At 48.0% G+C, this 22,445-nt stretch overlaps 1 protein-coding gene across 1 annotated transcript in view; it reads left to right on the plus strand.

Annotated features, from left to right (window-relative positions):
- Nup210 (nucleoporin 210) overlaps positions 1-14,149 on the plus strand; it is a 97,446-nt gene extending 83,297 nt beyond the window's left edge. The window contains exons 33-40 of the mRNA XM_057764867.1: positions 774-910; positions 3,324-3,447; positions 4,542-4,688; positions 8,706-8,956; positions 9,795-10,011; positions 11,307-11,402; positions 11,481-11,564; positions 12,734-14,149. Coding sequence (XP_057620850.1) covers positions 774-910; positions 3,324-3,447; positions 4,542-4,688; positions 8,706-8,956; positions 9,795-10,011; positions 11,307-11,402; positions 11,481-11,564; positions 12,734-12,828 — 1,151 coding nt within the window. The 3' untranslated portion in view covers positions 12,829-14,149. The remainder of the gene's footprint in view (positions 1-773; positions 911-3,323; positions 3,448-4,541; positions 4,689-8,705; positions 8,957-9,794; positions 10,012-11,306; positions 11,403-11,480; positions 11,565-12,733) is intronic.
- The last annotated feature ends 8,296 nt before the right edge of the window (positions 14,150-22,445 follow it).

Raw genomic sequence — 22,445 nt, forward strand, 5'->3', positions numbered from 1 at the left:
GAGGGAGGAGGGGGGAGGGGAGGGGAGAGAAGAAGGAAGAAAAAATAACTATTGTAGATAGAATGAGGTTGTTGAATTTTTGCTGTTTCTTGGGTACAAAGTGCTGTGTGACACAGTACCTAGGATCTAATTTTCTAAAGATGCATTTAAAATATGTTAGCATACTATTATCAAACTATTACTAAATCAAACATTTACATAGTAAATTTGACTTATTTTATCCAGGTATCAATTTTATGAATATTCAGTTGGTTTGGACTGGTATTAGTAGTAGTAGTTAGGTTTATTTATTTTTATTTTATGTATATGAGTGTTTTGCCTGCTTCTGGATACTGAACCTTGGTCCTCTGCAAGAGCACTAAGCACTCTTAACCACTGAGCCATCTCTCCAGCCCATATTTCACTTTATCAACCAGCAGTGAGATCTACTCTCTGTTTCTAAAGAGGAACTGGTAATATTGGAGGGTGACAGGGACCCAGAGACATAGCACCCAGCCCATCCCAGGACAGGGAATTGAGAAAGCTTCATGTAAAAAAAGATTCCAAATGGGAAGGTATGGGCAGGGGGAGTCAGTGCCCCCTGAGAACAGGTGCAAAGCGAGAGCTGCAGGAGGCCAGAGCTCAGAAGGTGGGAGGACCACTTCAGAGGTAGCCTGTGTGGATTCCTCTATGAGGATGGAGACCCTCACAAGCAGAGGGGCCAGGGGAGGTGGGTTTGGGCTGTGGTGTCCAAATGTGAACAAGATGGATGATATCTGGGCTTATTCTCCCAGGTATTTCAGGGACCTGGAGCTCCTCAGCCAATAACATCCTCTACATTGACCCCAAGACTGGCGTGGCTGTGGCCCGAGATACAGGGTCTGTGACTGTTTACTATGAGATTGCTGGACATCTGAAGACCTTCAAGGAGGTAGGACTTGAGGGCAGGCAGAGGCAATTGTGGCCAACATTGTTGGAGGCAGTAAGAGCCTTGGTGTGTGTCTGTAATTAGGCTTAGAGACACATGTTTGCAATCCTAGCACTTGGGAGGCTGAGGCAGGAGGATGACCATCCTGGCCATCGTTGTACCCCCACCACATCACAGTATTGTGCCCTTTGTACCAGAGTCTGCTCATGATCAGGTCTCTTTACACAAAGACATAAGACCTCAGCACCTTTTGTCTATTTTTATTTTGTTTTGTTTGTGTGTCTGTTTTGAGATAGGGTCTTACTGTGTATCCCAGGCTGACCTTGAACTGAATCTCCCAAATGCCTGTGTTCCAGGTGTTTGCCACTTCCCAAATGCATGAAATCACCCTGATGACTTAAAAATAACTGATGCTACGTCATGTGAGTGATTGCTAGCCTGTTGTTTAGTAGACGCCTGTCCCTGCTCAGTACAAATGCACTTTTTCCCTAAATATTTTTGATCTTCTGTTGGTTGAATGCAACTGAAATCCAAACTGCCAAAGCAGCAGGTACAAAGGCCGGCTGTACCTCTGATTCCCTTTTCTTTAAGAAACAAATAACCAGGCCTCCTGCCAGAGCTGTCTGCAGCTGTCAAGATCTAGGAGAATCAACCACCCACTAAGTGTGAGATGGGAACCAGTCCCCTGTTCATCCCAAACATCCCTCTCATGTCCAAACCAGCACAAGGAGAGAGATCTGATCAATTGCTCCTACTCACCCACCAACACCCACGCTTGTCTGGCAACCAGTGTAGCCATGCAGCCGTAGGGGTGGGCATTTCCTGAAGGAAGGTCAGGCCATAGGATGAGCACTCCAGTGATTTGGTGTCACCAGCAAAGTTAAACTTCCCCCAGCAAGTCACCTTTGAGTCTTTATGAAAGCAAAGAAAATCTTTCTTTCCAGCCGAGAATGAATCAATGAGCCTAGTCTGGCTGAGTTCCAAACCTGTCTCATTTTTAGAACCAGCGTGTGCTTTGTCGAATCCAGCAGTTTAACCTAATAGTTTGCATATTTAGTGCTGCTGCGGTTCAGGCCAGTGGCTGCAGATAGAAGCACTCTGATTAATAAAGCTCTGCTTCCCAAGAGAGGCCTCTAAGAATGGTCAGGAGAGGAGCCAGCAGGCTCCAAGGTATATAGGGTTTGAGAACAGAGCCTGGGGTGAGCTGGATCATAGGGTACATGTGGGAGGGACTTAAGGTTTGGCTTTATGGGCAGATCAGGAAATGCTCAAGAGGCTGGGAAGCTGGATGCAGTAGTTTTTAAGAGTGGTCTCAGCTGAGCATATGCCTGTAATGTCATTTTCTTGACAGGCTGAAACTGTAGCAGCCTGTGGAGTTTTAGGACAACCTAGACACACAAGTAACACTATCTGTCTATGTTCAAATCCAAGATCAGCCACTGGACAAGTTCCCCGTGTCCAAGGGATGGAAACCATACTGTGATTAAGCATAATAAACTTAACATGGGGAGGGGACAAATCAAATGGCACTTAGTGTCTCACAAGTGTTTGCTCCACCCCTGTTAGTTGCTGCTGTTCCTACTGGGAGGGAGGGGGGTAGATTGGTAGCTTACTTCATACTACATAGAACTTTGGTTTTAGATCAGAATGATACAAATCCCTTGATCTTGATCTGTGGTGGAGTTGCTGCAGGATGTCCAGATGATGGGTTGGATGGGGTGGTATGGAGGAGGGCTTGGAGTAACTCTCTTGAGTTTATCATCAGTGACCTGGTAGATAATGGTTCTTTACTGCTAGAAGGGAACAGAAGTAGGGGAGGGTGCTGGAAGACGATAGTAAGTGGGTCCTGGAAGGTTTGAGATGGGTGTCTGAGCTGGTGAGTGGGTCAGCTGGGGTAGTTGTCTGGCACAGGGATGTTACATTGGGAGACGCCTGAGTATGGGTGTGACTAGGCCAGACAGAGGAGGAGAAAGTGTGAGAAGGACCCAGCGTGGCCAGGAGAAAGAGAGAAGATTTCCAGAAGTGGGAGACAGGGCCAGGGAGGGCTGTAGTGGGTACTTAGCTGTGTTGGTCCCTTAGGCAGCAGTGATTCCTGGGAGGAGACAGTACAGTGACAGCTGGAAGTGCTGTTAAGGTCAGAGGGGACCAAGGCCTGTATACAGTGGAGCTGTGAGCTGCAACCTAAGGGAGGCCTCCCTCCCTGCTACCATCCCTTTCCTATGCTGAAGAAGAGTTTCCAATATACTTGCCCCCACCCAGAAAGTGTGGCCAGCTTTCTAGCTGCAGAGGGAGATAGAAGGATATCCCATGGAGGGAGGTCTGCAGAGGGGATCTGAGCCGCAGGTGAGGTCATGAAAAATACCCAGCACAGGCCAGCATACAGTCAGCACTCAGCACAACTGCCTCATTTCCCTAGATAGTGGTCAGCACCCCTCAGAAGATTGTGGCCCGTCGCCTCCACTCTGCTCAGACCAGTATCCAGGAAGCCACAGCCTCCAGAGTGACTGTCAGCGTGGGAGACAAGAGCTCTAACCTGCTTGGTATAGAACGAATGGGCTCTGGTGTTTGGGCTTACCTTGCCAGGTTTGGAGAGTGGGGAGTAGCATCTGTGTCCTTTGGGTGGTTTCATCTATTTGGGTTTTTTATTGTTTCATGGTGTTGGGAATTGAACCGAAGGCCTTAACACACCACAGACGTATGCTATTAACACTGAGCCACAACCCAAACTTTACTTTTCTTACTCAGACTCACCCCTAACTCCAGAGAGAGACCATTTAGCCCCAGCTCATCCACTCCGTTCAGCTTTTAAGAGATTCGAGGCTCTATGAGCTGAAGTGGTAAAGACGCCTTCCTTAAGAGCTCAGCTCCAAGACACTGCCTGCCTGCGCTGAGTCAGAGCTGTGATTGCAGCCTTAGGGCATGAGGCAGAGCAAGCCGCAGTTCACCCTTCGCTGATGGTGGAAACTAATGACATCGCAGACTGGTGGCTGGTTTTACTTTATAATTACCTCTCCCAAGTCATGCATAGAACATTCCATCTCACTCTGTCTATGACAGCCCTGGACAGCAAGTGCCAGAAACAAATACATCGATACAGATTTTTTTTTTAACCACTTAACAGATGAATTAAGTTCTACCATTCTCATTGTGATTAATGGGGCACACTCATGACTTCATGGAAATGCTGTTTTCCTCCTTTAGTACAAGTGGGAAAATACTCTGCTGTTGCCAAAATTATGTGTTTATGAAGCGCCTCTGCCCTCTCAGTGTTCAGAAGCAATTGGCATGGCCATTTCTCATTGCTGACTGTGACAGGGCCACACAGCAGCAGGTTGCCTGTCATGCATCTGCGGACTCAGCACCCATGCTAAAATTTTCCTTGAAGTGGCCCTGGCATTCAGAGTAGCCCAGCCTGTTGATCAGGATCCTTAGCTTTAAAAAGGCATGTTATATTCACCAAGCTTGTGGTCTCCTGACCTCCCTCCTGCATGGGAATAATATGGGACTGGTCCCGTTCATGCCTGTCCAACCTCCATAGGACCTGTTTTTCATTTTAGGTTGTTATGAGTGTGGTGGCCATGTGCTTGGTCAAGCCCTTCTCACCTGATCATTGCCCCCAACACTGTGCCTTTAGGTGAGTGCTCCCCTGCCCAGCGAGAAGTCATTGAAGCCTTACACCCAGAGTCCCTCATCAGTTGTCAGCTCCAATTCAAGCAAGATGTCTTTGATTTCCCTGCGCATGATGTCTTCACCGTGGAGCCAGGATTTGATGCTACCCTGGGTAAATTTGCAAAGAACTGAAAATGCAATGAGTCTGCTGGATGTCTAGGGTTGGTCATAAGTGTGCTTCATGATGCCATATGTTCAGACAGGCAGAGGTTGCTGGAAGTCCAGCCTAAGACTGCTACCACACCATGTTATAGCCCAAGACTGATACCATATTCTTTTGCTGCTCCAAGAGGGAGTAGCCTTTGGCAAAGCTCAGCATCAAACCCAGGCTGGAACCGTTTTCCATAATCCCACCACTCAGTTTTGGGTAGAGACTGGCCCTTCTAAACTCCCCTCTTTAGACTGAGGAAGACAGTGCCTTGCCCTGTCCCCACTGCCTACGTAGAGCAGGTGATAGTCATGGCTGTATTTGAGCCTGCCTGGCCCCACTGCGTGGCAGGGGTTGCTTCTGGCCGAGAGAATGCAAATGTATCCCAAGGGCACACTCAGTGTCTCACGCAGCATCTAGCACAGGAAAGGCCCTTATTGAGCTCGGGGCTTAGCAGTCTTCAAGAGTCTATGTAGTAGGGAGCTGCGGGCCTCTTCCCACAGCCCGGCTCATGGTTGCCTGGCTAGTTTATGCCCCAAAATAACGACACACAAACTCTATTCTTTTAAACACTGCTTGGCCCATTTCTGTTCATGTATGTAGCACCCTAAGGTGTGCTTACCGGGAAGATTCTAGCCTACGTCCATCCTGGGTCAGAGCTTTATCGCGTCTGCCGGGGAGAGGGGAGCATGGCGTCTGCTCCAGAGAGCAGAGCTGTCGAGTCTGAGCTCACTTCCTCTTCCTCCCAGCATTCTATTCTGTTTACTCCACCCACCTAAGGGGTAGCCTATCAAATGGGCCAAGGCAGTTTGTTTATTGACAAATGACCTTCCTCCATTATTTCCCTTTTTTCTGTTTAAACAAAAAAAAAAAAAAAAAAGGAAGGCTTTAACTTTAACATAGCAAAATTACATATAACAAAACAGTTATCAAGTAAAAATTACAATATTTACATCTATTTTATCTTTATCATAACTAAGGAAAACTATAACTATAACTATCTATCTATTATTCAACTCCATCAAAGACTCGAGAAGAATACAATATTACCTAAGCAAACAAAAAGTAAGCAACTTCTAAACTCTAGAAATGACAGAGACATCTCACTGCCTGGACAGTCACCCAAAGTTCCTCTGTACCGTTGGGGCATCCATCTTTGGCCTAAAGGTCCATAGTATCCAGAGACGTTTCCATGAAGCAGGAAATTTAAAGGCAGTTCAGTCACTTATCTGCTGTGTCCTGCAGAATGTCTCGCAGACTCTTTCATGAATCAGGAACCCCGAAAGATCATCTCACCTTTAGGCAAGTTCAGCAGTCCTCTCTCTGCGGGTTCTTTGTGTCCAGTTTATAAAATAGTCCAGGCAAGAGCAGTTTCTTGCCCAAATGGCTATCAAACTCCATAAGGATCCTCTTCGATGCCCATCTTCTTCTTGAAGTAGATTGGTGCTGCCAGGAGCAGAGTGTCTCATTGTCATGAAAAACCCTAAGTTATTAAAACATTTAAAATACCATATTCTCTAGCCTTTGAAAGATATGATGAATGCCTATTTGAAATATATGCATGCACATCTAGAAAATCTAACTAACATGACTACAAACTTGACTATTATTGATAATTATCCATTAACAACCTATACACATTACATTTTTAAGTGAACTACACAATCACAATACCTTAATCAATATCAGAAATACATATACATATAATAAAATTGACCTTAAATTAATGTCAGTAAACCAAGATTCATATCAATGCAAATTATTCACATCTATATCATCTCCCTCTTGAAATGTAAAAGAACATTTATAAACAATATATGGGAACATGGGCGCAGTTTTTTCTCTCCAAACTGCTTCCTGCTGAATGGGGGCGCTGTTAATCAGGTCTTTCATGGTATAACCTGTGTGCTAGGTTCCTCTCAGTCGGCAGTTGAGCAAAGTAATTTTTTGAAGGTGTTCACAGCAACCCTTCAGGAGGACGTGGTCTATCATACCATATCGTGATCAAAGAAGCAATCCACAGTGCCTCTTCTTCTGTGAAAACAAAAGAAGAAACTCTTTTCCAAAGTATCATATCCTTAGATCCAAATTCTGAAGTCAAGGTATTTTGAAAATATCTATCTTGGATTAGTTCAGCAGCATTTATAAACAAATATCTTTTAGCAGATGTTGCTCTTTCCTCAGCATTCAAACAATTCAAAGAGAGCATAATAACATACAGTATCAAGATTTTCTGCGTACTTTCCATCTTTGTGCGGCTTTATTTTAACTCTATTTTGTTTATTTTTACTTTTGTTTTATTGGGATTAAAGGCGTGTGCTACCACACCTTGAAGTCACAGAGGTCAATCTCCCTCTGTCTCCTAAGTGTTGGGATTAAAGGTGTGTACTACCACACCCAACTGCTTTCTTCCTTATTTTTTTTAAGAACTTTTAGCCTGCATATACTTTTAACACACTGTAAACAATTTAGAAATTTTCTTTGTCTTTGAATCTTTCTTTACTGTATATCTCTCTTTTTCTGACCACATGAGTCTTTAATTTACCAAGCAATATCAGTAGGATGAAAGCCGTGGCTTTGACGGCTGGATCCAGCACATTCCTTAGCTTTCCAGCCTCATGGCTGAGGTACCGGCTGTAGCCATGTTTATCACCACAACTCTGTGGCGTTTCAAGGTCCTTGCCAGCAAACAAGCTGCAATACTATATCCACAGACAACATTCAAGTCCTCTCTCTGTAGTCAGCCCTCCTGCCTCAAACAGTCAGAGTTTGCCCTGGCAGGATGGCCCAGAAAGCCGGCATTTTAAAACAGCACAATTTTTTTCCTGCTATGGCTGAAAACCGAAAAGCATGCCTTCAGCTTTTCACCAACACCGTTTTAAGTGTTTCATGGCAGGACTTCTTAAATGAGCTGCAAGGTTTCACAGCTGAAGCTGAGTCAGGAAGCCTCTCTTAGATGAGAGCGCTTGCTTGCCTCTAGCAAGCAGAGCAGACCCGAGAAATTGCTGCTACCAAGAAAACACGCTTTACTCTATTCTTTCCCAAGCTTTCTCAGGCTTTCTGTGGATGCAGTTATCCACGTGGGCGCCATCTGTAGTAGGGAGCTGCGGGCCTCTTCCCACAGCCCGGCTCATGGTTGCCTGGCTAGTTTATGCCCCAAAATAACGACACACAAACTCTATTCTTTTAAACACTGCTTGGCCCATTTCTGTTCATGTATGTAGCACCCTAAGGTGTGCTTACCGGGAAGATTCTAGCCTACGTCCATCCTGGGTCAGAGCTTTATCGCGTCTGCCGGGGAGAGGGGAGCATGGCGTCTGCTCCAGAGAGCAGAGCTGTCGAGTCTGAGCTCACTTCCTCTTCCTCCCAGCATTCTATTCTGTTTACTCCACCCACCTAAGGGGTAGCCTATCAAATGGGCCAAGGCAGTTTGTTTATTGACAAATGACCTTCCTCCATTAAGTCTACAGTTGCTGCCATTGATGGGGTACAGCTCGGGTGTCCAGATTCCAGGCTGCCCAAGGCCCTGCTTTTTTCACCTGGCTTATCTGCCCTGGGCCAGGTACTAAGGACAGAACAGAACCCAGACAGCCAATGTCCGCAAGGCCTCCTGCTACACTTGGAGTCAGCTCTCTCTTGACCCATAGTCCAGGGTTGGATCATGTGTCTGTTTTCCATTATTTGCCTTCCTTCTGAGCCAGGCTAGCTGGAACTTGAGCTGCAAAGCTGGCCCCATAATGATCCCTGCCCCAAGAGTGCTATTCGGATGGAGACCTCTTGAACAGAGGATTCTGAGAGAGTGAGACAACTGTTGTTCACAGAGCAGGTGACCAGGCTGGCCCAGCATCTCTGAAGGGGCATTCCTAGAAGGCCTCCTGGAGGAGGTGACTTCTCCGCTGACTCTCAAGTGTGCCTGGGAGTTTCCCTGTCAGAGAGCGGGGAGTCTGTGCACACAGGAGGGAACACGTCTTCTCTCCACAGGCCAGTACCTCTGCTCGGTTACTATGCACAGGCTGACAGATAAGCAACTGAAGCACTTGAACATGAAGAAGACGTCACTGGCGGTCACTGCCTCCATCCCCAGCAGCCGCACTGCTCTAGAGAAAGTGGGAGCTGAGGTTCCCTTCAGTCCAGGGCTCTATGCCAGCCATGCAGAAATCCTTTTGAGCAACCACTACACCAGCTCCGAGGTCAAGGTCTTTGGTGCTGTGGAGATTCTGGAGAACTTGGAGGTAAGCAGCTGTGGGGGCTTCCGGTCAGGGAAGCCAGAGGCTGAGATTAGGGTTAGGATTTAGAGTTAGGGCTAAACTTTAGGCTTAAAACTAGGGTTTAGGGTTATGGTTTTAGGTTGTAATTGGAGGGTAGATGTTGGTGTTAGGGTCAGGTTAGAAGTTGGGGTTAGAGCCAGGTGGTGGTGCACACCTTTAATTTCAGCGCTAGGGAGACAGAGGCAGGTGGATCTTTGTGCATTCGAGGCCAGCCTGGTCTACAGTAAGCATGGGAGCTTATCCCAACAGGGGATAGATACCCTGCTCCATGTGGGAATGGGCCTCTTCTCTCTGTGCCTTGCTGCTCTTGCTGCTGCTTCTTCATCATCATCATCATCATCCTCCTCCTTCAGGCTGATGCATGACTGGTCTCAGGCTTCAGTCCAGAATGCCCCCCACAGGAAGAGCTCTGATGTGTAGATGGAGGAGTTTAGGGGCCCTGTTTCCTTCTTTGCTTGACTTACCATGGTTAACTACTCACAAGAGATGAGGGAGAAGTGTACAGTTGCTGTGTTTATAGCAACTGTATGTAATCTGATGGACTGCGGATGCTGCTTCATGGCAGCTTGGCGTTAGGTACTACTTTGGGTTGGTGTAGCATTTTTATGCTTAACTAGAATTCAGTAATATTGATCATGTCCTCCTTACCAAACCCCAAATGTGGGTGATGCTTCCAAGTATCAGAGCCCACCTGGTCCTGGGAGCGAAGTCTCACATGTGTGGTTAGAAGGGCATGTCCAGAGATGAGCTGGGCACCTGCAATCCCACCTGTGGTCCAGCCTCAACACTGCCTTCTTCCCAGGTGAAATCCGGATCTCCAGCCGTGCTAGCCTTCGTGAAAGAGAAGTCGTTTGGGCTGCCCAGCTTCATCACATACACTGTTGGTGTCTCGGATCCCACGGCTGGCAGCCAGGGCCCTCTGTCCACTGCCCTGACCTTCTCCAGCCCTGCCACTAACCAGGCCATCACCATTCCAGTCACTGTGGCCTTTGTGATGGATCGTCGTGGGCCTGGTCCCTGTGAGTCATGGCTGAAACATAACTGACCCAGACCTGGGCAGGGAGAGACAGGCCAGAGGCCTTGGTTGTTGGCGGGCACCTGCAGGGCGAACGTTGGAGGAGTCAGACACAGAATGTCTGTCAGAGTGGTAGTCTTCTTCTGCTGCCACAGACACCATACCTCACCTCCCATATCCCCAGTCCTCAGCAAGGTGCTTGCTCGACATCCTACCATGGCACCATCTCCCCAGTGGTCCCTGAGATCCGTTTGGTCTCTCCTGTTCATTTGTGACTCGCCTCCCCATGTGCTGCCTGCTATAATGCTAGCAGCCTCCTGCCTGTTTCTGGAACATAAGGCCCCCTACCTGAGCCATTGGCATCTGTTTCCTCTGCTTACGATGCCATTTCCCTCAGACAACCATTAACCAATGTCCTCAACTGCTGCAGGCTATCTTTCAGGTACCACTTCTTAATTGGCGCAGATTAGAATCTCACTCCCAGACATGTGTTGACCTATGTAGAAGTAATGTTATTCACCACTGGGACTCTTGCCCGACTGTCCCCAAGAAGTCCAGCGTGAGGCTGACACTTAGCTCAGCGTCCTGATGCCAGGAACTACTCATTTCTTACCCAGATGAGTACAAGACTTAATCCCATAGTCATTGAGGTTTAGATCCTGCACTTTGGCCACCTGCGGGCATATAGAGGGTAGAGCTCGCTACCCTTTCGGACAGGGTATATAGATCAAAGGGGCCAATATCCAGGGGAGGACCCTGTAGTCTGGTTTCAGGGTGGTCTCCACCTGAGCATACTTGGGGACAAATAGAGAGTAACACTGACAGATAGGTGTCAGGAATCTGGGACCCAGGCCACTCCACAGAGGTGGGTGGCTTTGGGGCAGAACTGCCGCCTACTCCCACGCTGGGGCTCTTGGCAAGGAGTCAGGGGTTCCTATCCTGTAGCTTCTGGCCCAACAGTCCCCCATGGTCTAAACCCACAGGGCATTTTTCAGAACTGCTCTTCTTGCTTTGGGGTAGCCTAGCTGCCTCCCTGGCAGAAAAGACACTAAAACCTGATGTGCCAAGTGGGTATCTAAGAACATTTCCTGGAAGGAAGCGTAGTTTGGACAGATGGCCCAAGGAACAAAATAAGATGCTGCCTTTGTCTGGACACCTCGCCCTCATATCTAACACAGGCTTGCCTCCTGCATCCCAGGCAGTACAGCATGGACCATGCATACATCTAAGTAGCAATGGAACTTAGTGGGACCCAGCTATGGCCCGGGTGTTCTCATGTCTGTCTTTCCCCTGATGCAGATGGAGCCAGCATCCTGTCACACTTCCTGGACTCCTACCAGGTCATGTTCTTCACCTTCTTTGCCCTGCTGGCAGGGACCGCGGTCACCATCATAGGTAAGACCAAGCACATATCCCTGTTTGCACCCTGCACCCTCTCACCCTGCCTAGTCTCACCAGCCTGTGCTCTTGCAGCTTACCACACCGTGTGTGCACCCCGGGAACTTGCTTCACCCATGGCTCTCACGCCCCGTGCCAGCCCTCAGCACAGCCCCCACTGTGAGTACTCCGGCCACAGGCATAGCCTGGAGAGCCTCCACAAGAGTCACCTCCTGGGGTAAGGGTGGGATCCAGGCCCTGAACCCTGTCTCAGCAGCCTGTCAGAGCACAAGGGGTGACTAGACCCAGCGACAGATGTGGCAGGGGAGGGGGGTGTCGCATGGACTCAGATACTAGTCCTGACTCAGAAGGCTTAACCGCACCCCTTTCAGTAGTCTTTGATTCTGGTGGCCTAAGGTCTTGGTCACCCTGTGCAACTCCTGGGGCGCCTCTCTCCGAGTCTTCTGGAGCTGTGCAGTGTCCTACTCATGCAGCGATACCCAAAAGCCCTTTGTCTCCTGAATCCCATTTTGTAGTCTGATGCCTGTGTCTGCTCATCTCAATATTACAGGGTTTTGGACAGGGGACAATTTTATGGCCAGGAGCACTGACCTTGGGTGACAAAATCCCCAACATGCCCCAGAATCAGAGCCTCTTTCTGCTGCCTTGGTCTTTAAGACAGGACTCCTGAGTGTCCCAGCATGCTGGGTGGTGGCTATCCTCATGACTCTGGTTTGTCACACAGCTGGTCTACTGCAATCTCTCACCCTTTCTGACCCTTTCTCCCAGTATTCCTTGGAGTCACTATGGGATCTTCGTACCGTCCCCCAAAGGACCCTCCCCTTGCCTCCAGGTCCTTGTTACTACAGCATTGTGCCCAAGAGTCTGGTCCTCTAATCCTCTTGGAGAGGTAACACTGCATCCTGAGACCCATCTAGACTCTGAGCTCAGGAAGGCAGGGTCATGCTCCAGGCTGAGTGAATATAAGGAGTCTTGGTTTCAAGGATCATTTTTATCCACTTTCAAAAACCCCACGCACCCCTGTAAAACTCATCCACAGCCCCCACAGGATTGGCCCACTCGAGCACATAGATTCCACATGGCAGACTTCCTCAAGTGGGAATGAGGAAACAGAAGACTGCTGGGTACAGTCTTCTCAACTCAGGTTGAGCAATATCGTTTCCATGTCTCCCCTGCCCCTGTCAGTTTCTCTCTACTGTCCCAGGGGTCAGCTGTCCCAAGTGCAAGCCCTGGCATGCTGCAAGTACCTAAGTCTTTATTTTGTCCAACGAGTGTGGTGGGGATATTGGCTCTTACTCCTCCATGCTCACTTCCCCTTTTCTCCCTAGATCTTGCCTCATCGCCTGCTGCTTTCAACACATCACCTCCTGGTCGCAAAGCCAGTCCCTCGGGGCTCTGGAGCCCAGCCTATGCCTCTCACTAGCCAGTATTCCGGACTGTTGTTGCTGCACAGCTAAACTGACACCACAATGGAAGAGTCACTGTCATGTTCACACTGGGCCCTGGGCCATCCTCACTGCCCTGGCTGTGCTGAGCCGCTGCCTGAATCACATAAGCAAGGGTTTTTATTTGTTTGCTTTTAAATCTCCTTCCCAGTCTTGAGAGCTGGGACTTCCTGGCTCCTTCTTCCCATGTGGCTTGCAGGATTTGGGGTGCTGCTTAGTCCGGCATTTGTCCTGCTCATGGGAGCTCGCTCTGTGCTCATGGCTTTGAGTAACTGGAAGCTGTTTCTACATTGTCTATAGATGATGTCACTATAGCAACCTCAGGGAAAGGGTATTCTCATTACTCCTTGGGTTTGTATGGTGCTGGGCATGGAACCCACGGTCTCGTGCCTGCTAGGCAAGTGCTTATCCGCTGTCGCTCACACACACACAAGCAGGCAGACATGTTCATACACACATGTGGCAGCCCTTTTGTGTATGTGGGTTGTTTTGTTTGTTTAGGTTTTTTGCTTCATGAAAACCTAGCCTTCTCCTTGTCCTACCGCTGCTAGGAAATATGGGGGAAAGCGGGTGTGGATGTCCTCTAGGGTGTCCCCTGGACTATGCCCAGAGCCATATTCTATCTGAGCCTTCTTAACTGTGAGAATCGCTGAACTTCAGCAGAGTGACCCTCCCTTCAGACCTTTGTGAGGGCTTCGGTCTCAATTCGCGGCAAGAGAGCTCTGGTCCCTGGCATGTTGGAGCGCCTCTGGTTCTCTCTGGGGGACTTGGGAATAGCCAGTGCATCTTTGTCTGTACCCTGCAGCCGCTGGCAGGGTCTTCTGATCTGAGAAGCTGCTGTAAACTGTGCAGCACAGAGACCCAGTGTGACCTGTTCTCCTGTCGTGGAAGACACTCAATACAGTACCTCAGCAGATCTGAGCCATCACCCACGCGCCCTCCTCCCCTTCTTTTCTGCCACCAGCACTCCCCTAGCTGGCCCAGGGACAGAAGAGGATACCATGGGAAAACAATTCCTGCTCATGTCTAAACTCAGGGACATGGCCACTCTGCTCAGGTCCAGCTGCTGTGGCACTGTCAGAGAGCCGGAGACTTGGCCTCCACATGGATGGATATGGGCACCACATCACCACCAGTTCAGCTGGCCTTGAAGGCCATGTGCGATTCCTTGCATCCTTTGAGGCTGGGCCACACGATGGACTTTTCTGCAGCTGGGGACAGAGGATTTGTGCCCAACCTGCCACTCAGTCTCCCACTGGCGCTGTCATGGAGCCTTCCCTGCATTTGTTTAATAAAGTTCTGTGTCGTTTCTTAAAGGTCTGGTAGTTCCTGGGGTGCTGACTCTGCCTGAGTGTCTACTATGACTGGTGACCTGTTCCTAATAGTGTTCTTCCTTCCCTTCTGGCTATGGGGCCTCCCTTCCTACCCCAGACAGAGGCAGCAGCAGGACAGCATAGCCCCCTTCCATCCCCATCCTGCCGTCCTCTTAGGAATCAGTCACTCTACCATCTCCTTCCTTCTTCATCATCATCTGAAATTTCTGACTTTGGGCTTTAAAATGGCCTTTCCCCATCCTGCCCACCCAGGGCTGTTTTCCCAAGACCTTTGCCACCTCTGCCTCCCTCTCCAAAGGACCAGCTCTCTGCTGCCCCGACTGCTCTTCTCCCCAGCCCTAGCCAGGTACTAGCCCTGCCACATTCTTTGTGAGTGAGTAATGGCCGTTCTCATAGCTCCCCAGGACACTGTACGTGAGATTTAGAATGTGGTCAGCAGTATCAAATGCTAAGAAGATACTGTACTTACTGTATATGTGCCTGCCTGGTGCAACACACATGATGTTGGTGTTGCACTTAGATAAGACCTCTCTGAAACACAAGATGATGCTCAGATCCAGGCAGCACATCATATCCAGACATGGCAGTGTCCAGAAGAACAGAAAGAAACTCCTGTCTCCTAAGGATCAAAGAGTCTTTTCAGGGCCCAGCAGGCAGTTTGACCATCTCCGTGGCTAAGGTCTGAGCCACTCCTGGCCCTATGGCTGAGAACAGTGGAATGATCATATCTAGCTATCAGGAAGCTGACCACTGACTCTTCCCAGACTGAATGGAAAGACTGCAGTGTCTTCCAGTCACCTTTGTTCCTGAGGGTACTGAGTTTCTTCTCTCTACCACCAGAAGTGCTGGGCACCTGATAAGAGCTGGCCACTAAGCTCCTTCTCCCCAGGGTCCAGCAGCCTTTCAAAGCACATTGGGGGACACAACCAGATCTTTGTGATAGTAAACCTGACTGGGCATGCTGACAACCCAGAGGGACACACACAGCTTGACTGGGTTCTCAGCTGAGCAGCTCTCACTGCCTGAAGGTGCCAGATGCTTTTAGCACCAAGAACACAGAATTGCAGAAAGGTGTTTTTCTCTAGAATTCTTAAGTTTGAGCATTAACCCTCTCAGCCTTGCTCTTTGCCTGCCTGCTCACCTGTTGGACAGATTTGAGTTCTTAGTTTGCTTCCCGTTGCTGTGATAAAGCACCATGATTAAAACCAACTTGAGGAGGAAAAGGTTTATTTTGTTTCTAGGTAAGAGTCCATCATGGAGGGAATGTCAGGTCAGGAACTTGAGCCAGGGCCCTGGAGGAGAGACCATGGAAGAATGATGCTTACTGGGCTTGTTTTCCAGGCCTTTCTCAGCCTGTTTCTTTATTCAGCCTCATACCAACGCTCATGTTGCTCCCTCCACCATATCATCGATCAAGAAAATGGCCCCACAGATTTGCCTACAAGCAGTCTGATGGAGGCGTGTTCTCAAAGATTCCTCTTTCCAGATGACTGACTTGTGTGTGTTACATAGACACAAAACCTAAACAGCACACAGGCTGGCTGGAAACCCTTCATCTTGAGTCTGAAATGTGGGCACAGGTTGAGTCATAGGATGTATCTGGAACCTGGAGATGGCACAGGAGTGCAGGCCAGTCTCACTGCAGTTTCCACTTTGCCAGCAGAGTGGCCTTTTGCAGGAGGCTTCAACAAGAAGCAGATGGCAGACTGTATTCCTCCTTCCATCCTGTTAGCCTCCCTGTGTGGCAGCCTCTCCAGAGAATGTTTGAAGGTCTTCCTGCCCAAAGAAATTACATGCTGCTCACATGGCTTTCACTAACATACATGGTAGGTAGGAATAGCAAGAGTCTGTTTGAAGGTTCTACCATGGACAGGAAGACAGAATGGGCATATGGGTCTCAGGTGTTCCCTCCCCATCACAGATGAACCCAATTGCAGATAGTGCCTGGGAAAACAAGGTGGTTGCTCATAGCTCCTGGCATAGGGTTTGTAGTTAGGCAGCACATGGCTGTTCAGGAAGACCATGTGCCCAGAAGGGAAGAAATTTTAGTTTATGAAACAGTTCACCCTATATTTTCATAAGAAAATAAGAACATTTCATTGTTACATTTGTTTATTTGAGGGGGTCAGAGGACAACTTGTATGGCATTGACTTTGTCCTCCTACTACGTGAGTTCTGGGGATCCATCCCAGGCCACCAAGTCATAGTGGTGAGTGCCTTTAGCCACTGAGACATCTTGGCCTGTAGAAAACAAAAAATTCACAAAAAAAAAATGACTCATAAAAGGATTAAAAATTTTTTCAGTAAAATTCCACATTAAAATTCCCTTTGGCTTTGATTGTTTTACTAAGACATGATCAGTGTGTAGCCTTGGTTAGCCTAGAACTCATTCTATAGAGGCTGGCCTCGAACTAACAGAGACACAGAGATCTGAATGATGGCTGGCATTAAAGGTACGCACCACCACTAAGCAAAATTATTCTTCTTTTTTTTTTTTTTTTGGTTTTTTGAAACAGGGTTTCTCTGTAACTTTGGAACCCCTCCTGGAGCCTTGCTCTGTAGATCAGGCTGGCCTCGAACTCACAGAGAGCCACCTGTCTCTGCCTCCCAAGTGCTGGATTAAAGGTGTGTGCCACCACTGCATCAAAATTCTTTTTCATTAAAAAAGAAAACCAAACCCCTACTTGATAGTAGAGCGCGAAGAGCAATGATGACCTGATGCCTGTTGTGCACTGCAGGCAGTTAACTGGTAGCACAGCCTTGCGTTTCTGAGCTTTGTTAGGTTTGGTTTTGTGTTGGTACTTTTTTGGGTTTTTTCCCCTAAAAGCAGACAGAAAACTATGACTTAAATCTCATTTAGCATCTGCCTTCTGTCTCATTTTCTCATTAACTAATAAATTTGTTCCAAAATTTCCAAAACAATGTTTATTCTATTTTTAAAGATTTATTTTATTGTTTCTAATTTTTTATGTGTATGTGTGTTTTGTCTGCTCTTGGATACCTGTGCACCACATATGTGCCTTATGCCTGCAGAGGCCAGAAGAAGGCATTGGATTCCCTGGAACTGGAGTTGGCATGGTTGTGACCTGCCATGTGGGAGCTAGGAATTGAACTCAGTTCCTCTGGAAAAGCAGCCAGAGGTTTTAATGACTAAGCCAATTCTCCAGCTTCTATTTTTATTATCTTTAATTGTGTGGGGGGGCATGTGACTGTAGGTGCCTGTGGAGGTCAGAGGTCAGATCCCTGGAGCTGGAGCAACAAGCAGTTGTGAGCCTCCTGACAGGATGTTTAGAACAGAACCCAAGGTGTCATGAAGAGCAGTGCTCACTCTTTAACTGCTGAACCATTCTCTAGTCCTCCCCTTCTTTTCTTGATTGATACCGGTTTGTGGTCCATCCTAGACCCCGGGAAAGAAAAGGGAAGAAAAGTTCACACTGAACACCAGATGCTAGGAGTCTTCAACAGGGCACACAGTGAGCCCATGGTGCTGGCAGACTGGTACTTTGCATGTTGATATTTTCATGAAGCAGTTTGTCTCAAAAAAATGTATTATTTTATGTATTTATTTAGGTGTTAGGGCTGCCGCAGGCATGAGCTGTAAGGCAGGGGTATAGACTCCATGCCTTTCTGCCTGGGGGTTATCCCCAAGGAACTGATGGGAAGCTGTGTTTTTAATATGAAACCATCGCAGAGTGAGGAAGAAGGGGAGGCAAAGCCCAGGGGTGGCTTGGGGACTGGCTATTTATTAAGTTTATGTTGTGTGTAATTAGCAAATAAAAGTCTGTGGAGGATTTCAGCAGTCGCCTCATCAAGTGACCATGGTCATTTATTGAAATGAACATTTTAGTGTGCATTGAAAGCAAATTATAAGACTCCGGAAACTGAAACTGAAGACCACCAGCTCCCCAGTTTCCCAGCACAGGAGCTTTGCCGCTGGAGTCCTTAGTGAAGGCCAGGTGAGTCAGAGCCCAGAGCTGTGGGCCAGGCAACAAGGTGCAGGTAGCAGTCCGGTCTCTGCCAGTTATCAGGTGATATCCTTGTGTACTTTCCTCCCAAACCTTAGTTTCCCTCCAGCACTAGCTTTCTGTGTGGGTCTCGTGGATCTTAAATGTCCCACAAGAGCCATGTGGTAAAAATAGTTGCCAGCCTGTGGCACTTAGTGCTGGGAAGGGAGAGAACCTACGAGAGTGGAGTCCAGAGGAAGTAAGTTTGGTCTCTGGCAGTGTGCTCTGCATGGACTGTCGGGACCCTGTACTCCCCCCCCCCCCGCCCTCCCCTTGTGATGAGGCGAGCTGCTTTGTTCTACCATGTATTATCACAGTCTGCTTCATCCCAGAGTCCCCACAGTGGGTCAGATGACATGGACCATCGGCATGCACCCACACTACCGTGTCCATCTTGTAAGCTGATGCATTACAGCTGTTCATGTGCTGACAGAGGAGCCTGTGTGGAATATGGATTTTCCTCCTTCCTGCCCTCAGGGGTCCAGGACAACCACCTCTGGTTTCTGAGGCCTCAATACTCTTCTTCAGGACTTGTTACTTGAGTGGTCCCCTGAGCCACTTACCAGACACACAGAAGTAAATCAGTAACCAGCGCAGACCTGACAGGACAATGCCAATGGGCCAAAATGGACACACCCACAGACAAGGGCAGCTCGAGAGGGAGCTGGTGCAGTTCTCAGAATACAAGGCAGATAAGACCCACTTGATAAAATTGCACATGATGTCAGGCTGAGTAGGCTATTTAATGTGATAATTAAAACCTATTTTATCAAGTCATGTCATAAAATAATCTAATCGCAGTTAATCCTCATTGTGTTTCATCTTGTCAATGGCTTAATAGTTTCTATTTCCTATTAATAAAAATATAACACTAAACACAGGAAGAGGAATTACAGATGCCACTGAGAGAAGCTGTGGGGAATACAGTTTTGCCAGAGTTCTTAGGGAGCAAACAAAAGGTTGCTAAATCACGCCTCTAGGGCACGGTGCTTGAGCAGCAAGCATGTGAAGTGCTCATGACAGACAAGGAAAGTTATTCTGGGGGAGGTGTGAATGGAACTCCCTCAGTGGACAGCATGGTTGGTCAGTGTGGGAAAAGAGACAGGACTGTACTGGGGGAAATCTGTGTTGCTGTCTCCTCTTTGCCCTTTTGTTCTTTTTTAAAGTTTTATTTTGTTATTTGATGGGTATTAAATGTTTGTCTGCATGTGTGTCTGTGCACCACTTCCATGCCTGCTCCCTTGGAGGCTAGAAGAGGCTTCTGATTCCCTGGAACTGGAGTAGAGATGATTGTGGGCAGCCATGGAAGTACTGGGAATTCCCAAAGCAACAAATGCTCGTAACCACTAAGCCATCTGCAGCCCTTGCCCCTGTATTCCTTAACCAGGTTCCCCTTAGTCAGAAGGATTGCCGGTGAGGTCTGAGCGACCTCCAAGCCTGACGCAGAGAGAGATGAAGGAGACTGCACCAGGGGTTCTGGTTTCTGGGAAAGAAGGGGCTCCCACCAGGGAATTATTGTCTGCACCTCAGCCTGGCTATCCCAACTCTTCCTTCCATCATTCTCATCTTGACACACCCTCCCTCCAACCCCACCTCCCACGGTGGCCTGGGGCTTTCTCGAGGCCATGTTATGTATGTGTCCTTCCCTTCTCCACTGGCCCAGTTACTCCATCAAGAGAGGCAACAGAGCCAGGCGGTGGTGGCGCACACCTTTAATCCCAGCACTTGGGAGGCAGAGACAGGTGGATATTTGTGAGTTCGAGGCCAGCCTGGTCTACAAGAGCTAGTTCCAGAACAGGCTCCAAAGCTACAGAGAAACCCTGTCTCGAAAAACCAAAAAAAAAAAAAAAAAAAAAAGAGAGGCAACAGAGACTTCCACTGTGTCCTCCCTCCCTTCTCCACGCAGGGCCTGTACCCTCCCTGTTCCACCTGGGGTCTCTGATCATGGGCTCACATGGCTCACATGGCTCAGTGGTCAGAGCTACCTGGAATAGAAAACAGATAAACTAGGAGAAAATCGAGTGCCCACCACCTCTGACACAGGCTACTCCATTGCTTGGCATGGTTGAGTTTTTAATTGATATATTACTTATACAGTTTCATGGGGTGTGATATTTCATGACATGTATACATTGAATAGTGGGCAGATCATGGCGATTACAACACCTGTCACTTTCAGCATCCATCACTTCTGTGAGAAGACAGCATATAAGATCCCTCTTCTGACTACTTTGGCTACAGTACATTACTATCAGCTGTGGTCTGTCCAAGCAGAAAACACCATAGAGTATTCTTCCTATTTGTTTGGTTTAGATTTATTGATACAGGGTTACTTGCTGTAGTCTGGCTACCCCAGATCACTGTGTAGCTCAAGCTGACCTTGAATTTCACATGCTAGAATTACAGATGTGAACCACCATACCTGGGTTGTAACTTTGTCCTATTCAATATTTCCCTTACCCCCTCTGGTGACCCCACTACTCTCAATATCTTGGTCATCAGCTTTCCTAGATTCCATATGTGAGATGGCTCACCTGGCACCTGGCCTGTGGTTGGCTCATTTCACTTAACACAATGATCCCTAGCTTCTTCCATGTTGTCACAGATGTCAGAATTCCTCTCTTCTTTTTTTCTTTTTTTTTTAATGGCTGAATTGTATTCCACTGAACAAATAGGCTGCATTTTCTTTTTTTGTGCATCTGCTGGTTGTTGTGTAAGTTACCTCCACATCCTGACTGTTGTGACCAGGGCTGCCATGCTCCTGGCATGCAGGTGGTTCTTCCACATGATGGCTTCATGTCCTTGGATGAATACCCAGGAGTAGGATTGCTGGGTCATGTGGTGCTTCTATTTTTAATTTTTGAGGAACTTCCACACTGTTTTCCATAATGGCTGTACTAATTTACATTTGTTCTTCCAAGGTTTTTTCCTGTGTGAAGATTTTATACATATATATATATATATATATATATATATATCCACAGAGAGAAATACACTTCACACAAAAATGTCAGCAGGCTATGGAAATAGTGTAGCCTGTGTTCTTCATGCTAATAGCCCATGGATATTTGCTGTGCCAATAACTGTGTGTCCTTATCCCTCAGCCATTCTTTATGTTTATTTAATACCTACTATGTGCGTTTCTGTTTGGCTCTAGGTTTGCACTAGAGTGCAAATGATCTATTCCTGTCTTAAGAATACCAACAGTCTAAGTGGAGAGAAAGATAAATCAAGGCTCACAGCGTTCCCAAGACCCCGCAAATAGGCTGTGCTCCCAGATCATGTGATTAGGGACTTGCCTGTTCAGGGAGAGCTCTCCAGAGAAGCAATGCCAGTCTGGGATTTGACTGACAGGCTGGTGTTAAGCAAAGACAGAGAGGAGGGGAGGGAGCTACAGACAGTAGGAAGGGCTTGGGCAGGGCTTCCCGGCTGGAGGGAGTTTAGCCACTATGCTTGACCACAGAGTGAAGGAAAACACAGGAGGTGAAGCTGAGGTGTCAGCAGAGACCCACTGCAGGGCACAGGTGCAGCTCAAGCAATTCCCACACAGGCAATTGCCACTTCTCCGCTCGTTTCTCACCGACATCCTTTCAGAAAGGGCGCGGGGGTCTCCTCTATGTGGTTCCTACCTCAAGGCATTGCAAGGCCCTCCTTCCTGAGTCAGCCACACGACTCTGCTCCCATCTACAGCACAGTAAAGATTCTGGTTAGCCAGGCTTTGCCTGGAGGGAACCAAGGCTCCTTGGAAGACTGAGGTGGTGGAAAGCAAAGAACTTCCCTGTGTATGGGGGTGGGGAATAGGTGAAGAAGGTGCTCCCTGGGCAGGACCTAGGAAGCCTCAGGGAAAATACAGACCGGACTCAGCTCAGGCTTGAGAAAACTCAGGCCTATCTAAGGATAGGAGGGCTGTCTCAGGAACTCTCCAGAAGAGAAGAAAAAGCCAGATCCTATGTTGGGGTGGTGGCAAGACGGGCTGAGACCAAGAGAGTTCTGGGGCTGAGTGATTAAGTAGGCCAGGCCTTCTGCTGGCCTTTTAGAAACAGTAAAAAGAAGTAAGGAGAATGCTGGGCCAAGCTGCTACTTCCTGTTTGTAGGTTCAGATCCTACCTCCACTTCTCACAAGCTATGTGACTGTGAGCAAGTTAGTTGTCTGACCCCTTATACCTGTTTCCTCATCTAAGAAATAGCGCCTCTATCACATGCATGGATTTGAGCAATACATGAGTCAATTCATAGGAGAGTGTCAGATATGTAGAG

This window comes from Chionomys nivalis, chromosome 1 (genome assembly GCF_950005125.1).
Source record: "Chionomys nivalis chromosome 1, mChiNiv1.1, whole genome shotgun sequence".
Lineage (NCBI taxonomy): Eukaryota > Metazoa > Chordata > Mammalia > Rodentia > Cricetidae > Chionomys > Chionomys nivalis.